Below are 12,787 nucleotides of genomic sequence, written 5' to 3'. Positions count from 1 at the left end.
TCATGAAAACAGGGTGAATCTACAGATTGTGAATAGACTTGATGATATTGTATTTACAGCAAACATACCAGCAGCATTCATAGAAGTAAATCTTTGTTTACGAGATACGCTTTGTTTATTTTTACGGGTGACCGTCGTGATATTCAAGAAGGCTATTTACGTGAGGTTTTGCTGCGCATCCAGCAAATTTTGGGGTCCAATTAGTTCTATAAAACGAATCGCCCTTGAATCGAAAGCCCGTTCAAAGGGTAAGGACCTTGAGCATCAAGGCCCCAAGGCCGTTTGCATCATTAGCGAGGTTTCAAGTAACATCAATTGCAAGTTATGGAATAAATATCCAGGTACAGTTAAACCACCTGGACTGGAATAACACAAGAAACAGAGCCAGAATGTAATATTTAGTAATGACATGCAGTTCAAATAAGTTCGAAAAGACATGTATCATCTTATGAGAAGGCCAATTCAACCCGAGACGAACCTCATTTACCTTTTCACACCAAGTTGCTAAATGCACTCGAGCAAAGGTTCTTGAAATTGTATATTCTGCCTTTCAAAAGGTGACGCGTAACAATATCTATTGTTTTCATGAATATGCTCTTCCCGAGTACATGTATATCCCGGTAGATTGGCAGTGTTCTATAGACCCAAGCCCTATCTTAATATCTGTCCACTAAACCCGGGACGCTCCTTCCCTGATATGAATTTCCTATTACACCGATATAACCACTTTAGAGTGATGGACTGACTAGGATAATACGAGACCTACGCCTCCGCACTGTGATGCCAATACAAATTTCGCACGCCGATTTCACCCAGATGCATCCCCGGAAACGTGATAGGCCAACTAGGTACAGCCTAAGCTGATGGCAAAAGATCTGTGGTAAAACCACTCATCGCATCAACTTGTCTATGCAAAATCATACACGACATAAATGTCTCTCGAGCAGTCACCTGATAAACGCAGACGTCAATTTCGTGACAGTGGGGAGATTGTGACCGTGTCTTATGAAAGGTCAAGAATAAGACTGCGACATAAGTCACGTAGATTGGGCTTACTGCTATGGCTAAGATAGACGTACGCTAATCCAATTGGCAACATCTCAGGGGGAGTATCGGGTACTTGTTTTCAGAAACTTAAAGCCATCTACTAAAGCTGTTGAGGTTTAAGATTTGTTGTCTGATTGTGTTCGTCCAAATATACATGTAAGTCATGCAAGCATCCAGGAACGAAGTCATCCAAAGTTACCAGTATGGTCCCGGTAGTTCAAAACAAGTTATATCATTAACGAGGCATTAACTTAGTAGACTTAATCCTATAAGCTAAAATTATCGCCCAGTTAGTGACTGATTCGTCGTTGAACAGCCGGGCCCAGTATCGGCTCTGATATATCAGACGCTATTAGAGAATAACAACTTCGAGGCTAATGGACCTATAAGTTATTAAACAGTCGGTGACAGCTAATGGTCTACAACGCATACTGAACAGGGTCTCCACTAACCTTATAGCTTGCTAGATGGTTGTCCTTGAACTCTGACCCCTTCAGTTTCCCCAATGATTCCTCCAGCTCCGCTAAACATTCCTTCGAGCGGGTCTTTTTATCAATGAGCTTCAGAAAGGAAAAGGAATTCTTGACTTTCTTTGGGTCTGCAATATGGAAGGATACAAGGTGACCAAGACGTACATGAGATGCTGTTTTCAGGTATTCTTGCTTTTATTGGTCTTATTGTATAAAACATAGTAGAGGAGAGATGAATTAGTCCAGGACCATGTGCTTATCTGTGTTTGGTTGTTAACTATACGGAAAAGATCGAAAGAAGTTACCGAAGATAGATGAACGAAACAAGGAAAGCTTTGCTTCTACGCTTGACCTTAAGGTAAGACACTTCCCCTACGCTCATACGTACCGTTCTGGTCCGCGAGACTGACCGTTGACCCGTGATGAAGACTTTTGGTGCTGGCAAAGTCAGCTATTGTGTTTCGTTTTGTCAGTATTTTCTTGTGATGTTCTTGCATGAGGAGGTCACCGGGGTACACCTGCATCCCGAGGTCGACCGAACTACGCCTCCGCCGTAACCGCGAGTGGCCTTGTCTGGAAAGGAAAAGAGATAAAGAACTTTGGTCAGAGGCGTAAAGAGGACCTGCCTAGTGAGAAGTTACTCTCCAAAGGAAATGGACACTGGCTGTAATAAACTAAAAGGTGGATAGACATTCTCGAAGCTCGTTGGTACCTTGTACGTCGTCGTCTACCAAATGACAGAGTTTGAGGAATAGACACTACAGAACAGGTAGTCGTAATTCCGTTCCTAAATAAGAAGAAACCAAAGCAGACACAAACAGGATCTCCCAGCCATCACCCCATACTAAGTAAGTACCAATATTAGCCACTCCTTGCCGGTCAAACTCATCAGACACTCCTCAGGACACGATCCCCCATTACTGGCATTAGTTCTTCAGGCATCCTGTGAATCCAATCTCGGCCTGTATCCTCATGTATATTCCTATTAACCCCGTAATTCATTGTTCACGTAGACAGACGCCAGACATCTTGCTAAGCGAGGAGGACGGGCATGATTAGCAATTTGATCGATTTTGTCTGATCTCTAGGTAAATGAACATGACGTAGTTGTATCTCATTTGGCCGCAATTTTAATGACGCCACGAGATAGATCGGCTGATTTAATCTCTGTGTCTAACAAGTCAGTTATCTAAACTTGTGGCGTTAAAGGTTTGACTTGGCGTAGGGAGTGTAAATGTTCGGCAGACAATGACGTTTACCCTCTTCTCAAACATACTCAGGAGGACAAAGCATCGGTTAAACGGCTAAATAAATAAGCGATCTACTTATAGGTGGTAATTTGGTTGTGATGGGGCGGTATTATTCGTGATGATGCTATTGTGATAAGGGGATCGCTGTGATGAAGTTGATGGCCTTATAATCTAAGAGGTTTAGTCACGTGACGGGCGGACCTGACCCCCTCACTGGAAGTTATGTACACAGAGACAGTTCCGAGTGAGAAGCGAAGGAACAATATAATTGTGTAAAATTGCGTAGAATATTGCCATATCATGGCTGTATCAAGGAGTAGACGAAATAATTAGGGCGCGGCTGCAGAGCGTAAGGTTTCACGTAAAGGAAACACGACTAGTTTTTCCCTTACTAATGAACAACATGAACCGATCGTTGCATATGGCTTCCATCTAATGATTATTCATAAAACATGCTATTGACGCGGGCATTATACCAGCAACTCTAGTGTCCGATTAGACTTAACTGTACAGCGGCCACCTATCCTTGGAACGTCGTTAGTCAAGAACAAAGACATAAATTGCAAGTTTCAACATGCACATGGAGCGCGTGTGACTGGAAAGGAGCTGCAGAAGGGACGGTATACGGCACTTCCTATATTGTTAAAGGGAATCTGATGATAGTCCTCGAACACACCAAGAGAAGAGCTTCGCGATAAAACACAGCCTTCTTACCCTTGTGAGTCTTCGCTCTCATCACATGAGTTTGCTGGCGACACCTCCGGTGACACGCTCGTCGGTGAAACGTCTCCAAATGTCTGAAAAATAAGAGTAAAAGAGACATGAGAAACCACTATGGTAAGAAAGAAGCTGAAGCTTGGTCTTGATTTCTAAGCCTAGGAAGTACCACGAGTGGAACGATATCCCACTGAAAGAAGAAACGTTTGATTACAGTTACACCAACTACAGATGGTGTACATCGGTACGTCAAGCCGGTTTTCGTCGTTGCGGGAAACAAGAAACTGTAGGCGATCCTCTCAAACATATTGTGTTTACAAAAAGCATATAAAAGACAACTAGCAGCTTTTAAGATTGTTATCTGAATATACGACAGTGTTGAAACCAGGGCAACACTGCCAATCCTAGCTGAAATGCACTGATTAGCACCGCAGAATGAAATTCAACTTCAATCGTTATCTAACAAACATGGAGATGAGTTTTTACGGCGTAGTGATTACGATTTTCATTGCTGCGAGAGCTTGTTTCACAATTTGTTTGATGTGAGAAATCGTACAAAATCGTTCGCGAAAGATGAAGTACAAGAAACATGAATTTGGAGCTGTGATCATCCTCGACATGGCATGTCGTGTGGTCATTTAACCCGCAAACAAACCATGTGACATACTCAAATCGTGGCTAGCCTACCTTCATTTTGTCGATCATCTCACCCAGCAGTTTAGCATTACCGCTCTCCTCCATTATAAATGATCAGAACTCCTCACGAAACAAACAAGAATTTCCAATGCAGCCTGTCCAATAGACCACCTCTGAATAAAACGCCTGACAACTATGCAGCCACCTCTTAAATACGCCTGAACACGATGTCCAATGCAGCCACCTCTGAATACTGGTATACGGATTAACTCTGTCTCGAATTATATAATCCAGCCACCTCTAAACGCTGCGTCCAACACATGTGTCGAGAAGAAATCGGTGATCTTTGATATTTAGAAATCCATCCAGTTAATGTAACGCAGCATCAGGCTTAAAGAAGTGCATGTACAATTCGATTGACAGTAGCAACAGATGCCTATTGGCTACTCTCGCAATCGGTAAGGCTCAGCTGACTTTGATAATATGTACGCGTAAAAACATATACGCATCTCACAATCACAAGCTTCTTAATATTTATGTCGCTGCCACGCTGAATAAAATTCTGCAGCTGCTGATAATAACAAGCTATTTTCCCTGTTATAAAATGATTGCTTCGGGGGGAAGTTTCAGCGAATGAAGCATTGTCTTATAGCATTGTCTGTTGAGGTAATAGAATTTCGCATAGCCCGATGAAACTTAGTTCTAATTGTTTCCAATGATGACGAAATCCTTCGGTAGATATATCAACACGTATCACTTAAATGAGAGGCTGTCACATTCATCTGTTTACTCCAAATGCATTTGCATTATGGATTGACGAGGTAGAAGAAATTAGGCTGATAAGGTTGGTATTATGTAGTATTCTCAATGTTGGAAAAATCACAATGAATACGTTTTAATGTGGTTGATATGCCAACACTAACCACTCTTCTCGTGGAATAGGACGCTGTCACCTTTCTCTTCTACATGTATTACCAAATGAAATCCGAATACTTTCCCGTCGCGAACACGATAATCGCTCTCGCCTTGGGAAATGGCGCAGGTCGATGAAGTCACTGCATCAATATGTACGTCTTGATCCAAGCGCCTTCTCGGCTGGCCCTTGAACAACTACACCGGGCTGATATCTTCAAGGTCTGCCATTGGGTAAGTGGCGCTAAACGATGCAGGTGGTGACTTGTCCATTCCTTTGATATCCATTGACTTTTGGGAGGACATCGGAGACGCTGAAGTAATGTATACTTCTCCCTCTCATTAAAAACGGACGTTTATGATGGAGCCTGTTCGCCTTGTAATGTTATCCTCTACCAAATCGGTAGAATTACACGTACGTCCAAGTCGAATTCCCTTTCGTAGCGTTGCGGGACATCGATGGTCAACTTCATGAGTACATCCTTTTCGCGGCTTTCATTAACGGCAAATAATCAATTAGAGAGCGATATGTCGCTCTGCTTTGGTAGCACTCTGAATTAATGACTTAGACGTGGTGGAAGTCAGGCTGAGGGAATATCATCTATTCGTCTCGTGGGTTTGGGTTTGGCAAACACCGAAAGTCTGAGTAGTGATCGCTTTCTTTCTCTAATCAATAGGCCATGATTCAGCAAGCAATATATCTCATTGGTTAGGTATGTCTAACAATTACTCCAACGAGGTATCGTTACGTTGAATGTAAAGTGACTACTCTTACGAATGTGTAGTGCTGTGATATTCTGGGTAATGAATACGTTTAGCTCCTCCTAAGGGTCTTCAGCTGTTTCACTGGTCAGTCTTTATCGTCTTTTGACTACATGTATTGTCTGTTGAATGGCTCCAGCCTCATCAATAACGATGAGTTTGTAGTTATTCCTTCCACAAGCTTACATTAGTAGAGCAAGGCTAGTCTAACTAAGGTATTGGGATGATGGCTCTTTCTCGTTGCCATAATGGCAAACAACGTTAATAAATCCATGTACCAACGCTGTCTAATGAGGAGTGTAGCTCTGTCCTCTGTCTGGTGTTGTCGACTTCTGTGACGAGTACTAACTATCCTTTGAGCACCGATTGTCGCCCAATGTCTTCAACTTAGTCTCATTCGCGCTGTGTATCCACTCAAATTGGTCCAGCAACAAACTCCCTGGGATTTCACTTCATGATGTTCACTAGCGTATCAGCACCACTTATATGGCAGCCTGACAACTTGCCTCTAGTGCGATTATCAAAAGCTCATTATGGCCAATTACTAAAGAGAGACAGCTATGATGCCTAATGATGCGCGCTGATACAAATAGCCATCTTCCTCACTGCGTCAGGTTCTTTTTGTGCACACGATCCGCGACATTTCAACTGATAACAGAGCTCTGGTAGCAGGAGGTACGTTTATCATCGCCGGGTTCCAGATTATGGTTTTTGCGCGCTGGATAGGTTCTAATAAGGAATAGATGAATAAAGTTGCTTTGATGTCTTGTTTTCTCGATGCAAAGAGAGCACTTCAAATTCCGTTCAATATCTAAGTGTTCTATATCTGTGTCTTTTAAAATTGTTTAAGTTTTTGAGAAAAGCACCTGACAATAAACGAGCGCAGTGCCAACCACATATGTAGAGGACAAAGTATTCGTGCCAGGCTTGTCTACATAACCAACTGGTCCGATTGCAATCGCTCCACCTTGCATACAGCCTAATGTCAAACTAATTGGAAAGTAATTGGACATAAGATACGTAATTCGTGGGGGAAGAGACAGTTTTTTCAACAGCATCACTGATCGCAACTATCAGATACCTCGGTCGCAGTATGTATGGCGAACTGGATAGGAATATAAAACAGTAACGGCTGAAATTGAGGATCTGGTTCAGGAGTTGATACCGACCAGGAGGTGTTGGTTGTCTCATCAAACACCGCGAGGGTGGAGCGAAATGTAGTCCGAAACCGAGGTGGCAGCCGTGGTTTTGGGCAAAATGACTGCTTAACAAGAAGGGTGTTTGGTGAGACTGCCCTAAATGCATCGGGCGGCAGAACATCTGCATTGTCCGCTCGGGACCTCCATCAATACTGTAAACTCTAATCAGTGAATCAGTACCGGTAGAGAATAACACACTACAGTGTTCGATCCTATCCAGTACATCATTATTTCCAGGATCGAATGTCTAGGTAACGCTCTATAATGTTCCCATTTAACGGCACTTTGGATGCGTATCAGCCAGTAACGACCACAAGTAAACCTACTCAAGTCTTTCAGATAGTATTTCTATGGCGATGACGACCTCCGCTGTTACAACCAAGGAACAATCCTCCTTTCCGTCTGTGGGTCACCTCCGTCATCTCGGTCGCCCAGCTAGAGCAGCGGATATTGGCGGACGTGAGCTCATGTGATACCTTAAAGCTGCATAATCTGGCATGAAAATCTCGCCAGAGCCAGGAGTAAGAGACTGGCGAACTTGCTAGGCTAACGTTCTCAAACAGAGACATGTCTGAAACATCTCACGAGATACAGTATGGGCATGCCCACATCGATGATTACGAGAATATGGCCTTCGAAATATACCCGCAGCCGCTGATCAAATGGCCAAACCATCGCTGAGAACTGCCTGAGAATCAAAGACGGATAATGAATGTCCTACGGCTGGGTTTTATTCGTGGAAGAAACCGACAGCTCAGGTGCTATGGTAGATATTAGCAATGAGTTGCAAGGATATGGACAGCACAAGGCGCGGTCGTGGAGTTCGAGTACCACCCTCTTTTTAAGACAACATGGAGATAAAACGACATTTGAAACAAATGTAAAGCCATTGGTACAAAGCGCTTCTCAACATTGAATCTGTTTCCGTCATTACCAAAACCATTGCAGGTAAACAGCTTCAAGCCACTGGTATTACCAGCCATGAAATTGCTTTGTTTATTAAATTTGCCTCTCATTATCATTTATAGTTTCAAGCTATTTCTTCCCAGCTTGTTTTGTGTCAACAGGTTAAGGTGACGTTGAACCAATCTATAAATGCAGCCCTCGGCAACTCTTAGGGGAACGGTGTGGTGGACTATAATGCTGTCCTCCAACCTTATTTCAATACCGCTAAACGACTGACAACATATTGCTTCGTCCTTTTTAGAGACTATTGCGTTGGTTTGCTTTCAAACACTGCTTATTTCACGTGGACCTTAACATCACACGAAAACAAACACCCTAGGGTTTCTCTAATCACATACCGATGATGAAATGACGGAAAACTTCGAGCATGGATTGCCTGGAGGTGATTCTGTGGGAGATGGGAGTGTTGATTGCTTTGATGGCGCAACACATACGTCATTATCATGCATTCTTCGTCACCATGTAATGTGCTCGGGAACACCGATAATGAGGCTGATTTGTGTGGATCTGTGCCTGCGTAATGAGCAACAAAAGCGTACGTGTGATACTGTCATTTTTCAGCACGATTCGGAAGGCAACTGCCAACAAGACATGACCAGAAACAATCAAGCCCGAACGTGTACATTCCCGAACGTGTACACCGTATTGTACATCGTCACTAAGCCAACTGTCCTCGAAAAAGAAGAAGATTTGAGCCAGCCGTACAAGTAATATGGATTTGCGTTTGACTTTAAGCCGCTAAAACAGACTGAATATCGCATATGACAGAGGACAATCGTTGGCAAGGACGAATATCTTTTAGAAACAGTAAGAAACTTGGTTGAATCAGTACCAAATGACTGTGGTATGTTCTGATCTAGTTGAATCGACCTATATCTTCGATTCTGATTGGTCGGAGCATATCCCCGCTTTCGATTGGTCGAAAAATGAATACCCCGACTCTGATTGGCCAAAATGTATACGAGACTTACCTTTGATTCGTATATTGCTGCTCTCCTTCCCCTCCTAGCAACTGGTGGAGTTGAAGGTTCATCATCACTGTCTTCTGATGTACTGTGGATACTTCCAATACTAGCACGACGGGTCAACTGCAAGAACAAGACAGCGGCACACAGCTATAATCTAGAGAACATATTGAGCCATTAATGGAGTAAAATTTTCGTTAGATGAATTGACTACAGGGAATGGGGATATGATATCAAGGTCAGAGGTTGATCCGTATATACAGTTAACAACAATAGCAATCGTTACATGTACATTAGTTGCATTGAATAAACTTTGAATAGACTGCGTACTCATAAAAGAGGACGTAACCATCGCCAATCGACAGCAACTCAGATAGGTTCCAGATCTTCTCACCAGAGCCAAGAGACAATCTGGAACCAATCTATCAAAATGTAGGCCACAGCAAACGACCTTAGACTTTCTATCAAATGACCTCAACGGAGTAACCTCGCATTACCCTGGTAACCTCATTACTGGCTTGCAATTCAAACTTAAAATAGCACGGAAGACATCAGAGGCTGGCTGTTCAGGCAATTTGCCATCATAATCTAATCCACCATTAATCTTATAAAGTATCGTCTGCTCAATGCCAATGAATAATCGCTTTTCTAATAGCATCAGCTGTTGCATTCGGCTAGGGTTCCGACTTCATTTGCCAGTTTGAAATTACTCGTACGATACAATTTGTGAAGGCGCAAATCAAGTATTACTGAACACGTTGGATAAAGGTATTAGTTTACCTTTAAAAATACGTGCTGCTTCAGATTTTCCGCATAAGCGACCAATCAGAAACCCACAACTCTGCTTCACCCGTGCAGTCTTTAGAAAAGAACCAATCACGGGTAGTACTCAAGAGCTTAAGGAATGATATTCTTCGCTATGGTTTAGAGCAATATTTATCAAGATTATTGCACTGCCCTGCCCTCCATCATCACCTGCCGGAAAAAAGAATGACCATCCGACCATGTTTAAGATACGACAAAGAGGGTTACGGAGGGTCGTTAATCATGATTCATGGTCGTACAACAGGTCCGCAGTTAAGACGTAACCATAGAGTAATAGGATAATGAGTGACCAATGGTTTGGTCAAGGACAACAGCCTAGGCAGAAATGAGGCAGGGTTCCCCTTACACATGCTAGGAGGATATCTGCCATGTTTCATGGGCTGTCCTTGACGCCCGCACTGTGGTTGGTCGTTGGTGGGGAAAGATGCAATTGAGCGTGCTAGATGTAGATGAGAGCTTCTTGATGATGTTCAGTTGACATGGCATGCTTTGCGTTTTAAGAGCTTTGTACAAGACATCAGATGGACAGAATAAAACAGAAGATCACATGCCAAAAGCATTTATGCGTTTGAGCCGGGTTTTTTTAGAGCAATTTCACATCCTTCACCAATGTGCATATCTCCCCAGGCGATAAATCGGGCAAAAAAGCTGTGGCGCATTCACGCTGAAATCACCACTTGTAAAATGCTCAGCAACATGCCATCAAAGAAAAGCTAAGTGTGAGGAAGCATAATGCGGAGAATTAGAGTTCCCTCAGGCATCTGGAATATTTTTGAGTTGCTCTGAGAGAAATTAATTGGAAGCGAGGAGAGTGAGACTGGTTTTTGGTGGCTGATGGATTATAAGTTACTAACGTTAGTAAGAAGTGGAAAAATAGAAGGCCCGCTTTCCTTTACTAGGACACTGCAGGCATATGAGCAGATTGATGGGTAACTAATGTTTGAATAGAAGTACCTTGCATAATTGCAAACAAAATTCAGGAAAAATAAGGAGTAAGATATAAGAAGGCAGGCATTCGGTAACCATGGTTACTTACTGGTCGGGGCACAAGCGGTACCTCTGACTCGACAGGCGAGTCGATATCAATATCTACTATCTGAAAGATGGATAATTAGTGACATCTAATTAGTAAGAGGTGATTGTTGATCAATGCATGCCTCGACCCACAACTCTGCAAATGAAATCTACGACGTTGTAATATCTGAAAAATGCAGCGATATTGGTGGTTAGATGCATATCAAAGTATGGCCAAGTCGTTATATACTGTGTGAGCCACATAAAGAATCGTGATGTTATCCATACATTCTAAAATCATTCCACACCCAAATCTGAGAAAACCTATTAAAAGGATGATAGAAGGAAAGAATTCTTTGACTGAAAAATAAGCTCAGTGTGTGTCATCACCATATTATGGTCACCGAACAATTATCATGATTGGTGATGACATGTTGAGTCAGTGAGAGGTGTTATAATGCTCCACCTGGCGACAACATGATTAGCCATTGAGACAGTGAGTGGTGTTATAGTGCGCCACCTGGCCACAACACATCTGCCATTGAGAGAGTGAGTGGTGTTATAATAGTGCACACGGCCATAACAGATTCGCCATTGAGAAAGTGAGTGGTGTTATAATGCTAGACATGGCCACAACATTATTTGCCATTGTGACAGTGAGTGGTGTTACAAAATGTACACGGCCACAACAGATACGCCATTGAGAGAGTGAGTAGTGTTATAAAGCTAGACATGGCCACAGCATGACTTGCCATTGAGACAGAGAGTCAGTGGTTTCACAATACCGCACATGGCCACAAACCGGTGTTGTTACTTAGTAAATGGTCGGCATTGTCGCTTACTACGCTAGTTTGCAGTTGTTCACCGCGAAGACCAATGGAGTTATGTGTTATTGTGAGACCCAACCGGATTTGTAAGGCAAAGTCATAAGGCTTACCACTTTTTCGTATTCGGCTTTTGGTTTCTGAAAGTATGATGTGCACATTTATAGCTCTACTGCAAGATATTGTGTATTGGTAAGGGTGGGGGGAGGGGTGGGATCTAAGGGATGGGCGGGGGTCCCAAAACTCTTAGCTTTTGAGGTTCAGCCATCAACAACTACAGAAAATCTTCAAACGCCATCTACACACATCACCCAAGCCACTATTTGCAACCATCATCGTCAGAATCGCACTGCCATCTCGGCAAATCAATCAGAACCAATTCGCGATTCTTGGTCATCATAGCGGGGTGGTCGTCGACCGGGTTTCCACTGTATTTAAGTCACGGTAAAGTCACGGTCTTGATAGGTCTCTTGCAGTAGCAGATCTACAAGAAACTTGGTTGGAATTGAATTCAAAACAATGCTCATTGATTCCATCCAGCGCATCAACGGTTTCGCGATGTCGGCATAACCGAGAAGGAAATTAAGGCTTAAAAGAACCTGATGGAAGATTTGGTACAAATGGGATTCTGAGATGCGCTTAAGATTTTGTATGTTATTGAAAAGCAAAACGTAGGAGCTGTCTGATTTAATCATGGGAAGGAATTGAAGACACGAAAAACTGCAATGTAACTAGCTGAAGGATTAAATTGGAATAATGAAAACGGGATATCGATCTGAAAGCGAGACGCCGACGTCTGGTTGAAAAAAGGACATCGCCGATTGGGTGACTTTAGTGAAACGGTGTGGTGAGGAAGTACGCCTTGAAAAATCGAGACACGGTTGCAAAGCTTGCTAATTTGTTCGCTAGAATGAAATGGGCGAAATTATTCTGTGGTTAACGAGGAGCTTTACGAAATTGACAAAGTAATGGAATGAGAAACGTGAACTGATTCATTCGATCGGGTGCCAAAAGCGAATGTCACCACTGAAAGCATCAACTTTTAGTCAATTCAACATCAGGATGATTTGTTATGGCATTCTTAAATGAAATATTGCAAGTCTTATCATACCTAATCTACTAGGACTCTTGTCATGCTTGTGCATGGTAGCAGGAAAGGTATTTGGTAGCTGAGTGTCTCACCATTGAAACGAAAATATC

General features: G+C 42.8%; 1 protein-coding gene across 5 annotated transcripts in view; it reads right to left on the bottom strand.

Moving 5' to 3' along the window:
* LOC135490699 (rho guanine nucleotide exchange factor 12-like) overlaps positions 1 to 12,787 on the bottom strand; it is a 110,053-nt gene that overhangs the window by 9,372 nt on the left and 87,894 nt on the right. For 2 of the 5 annotated variants that reach the window (XM_064776068.1, XM_064776073.1), the window contains exons 6-10: positions 11,701 to 11,727; positions 8,931 to 9,047; positions 3,482 to 3,564; positions 1,906 to 2,090; positions 1,500 to 1,645 (exon numbers count right to left, since the gene is read on the bottom strand). In XM_064776068.1, coding sequence (XP_064632138.1) covers positions 1,500 to 1,645; positions 1,906 to 2,090; positions 3,482 to 3,564; positions 8,931 to 9,047; positions 11,701 to 11,727 — 558 coding nt within the window. Of the gene's footprint in view, positions 1 to 1,499; positions 1,646 to 1,905; positions 2,091 to 3,481; positions 3,565 to 8,930; positions 9,048 to 10,785; positions 10,846 to 11,700; positions 11,728 to 12,787 lie in introns of all 5 variants that reach the window. The other 3 variants (XM_064776070.1, XM_064776072.1, XM_064776069.1) reach the window with 2 other exon arrangements.

This window comes from Lineus longissimus, chromosome 7 (genome assembly GCF_910592395.1).
Source record: "Lineus longissimus chromosome 7, tnLinLong1.2, whole genome shotgun sequence".
NCBI classification, from domain to species: domain Eukaryota; kingdom Metazoa; phylum Nemertea; class Pilidiophora; order Heteronemertea; family Lineidae; genus Lineus; species Lineus longissimus.
This window is presented reverse-complemented; position numbering and strand designations above follow the sequence as displayed.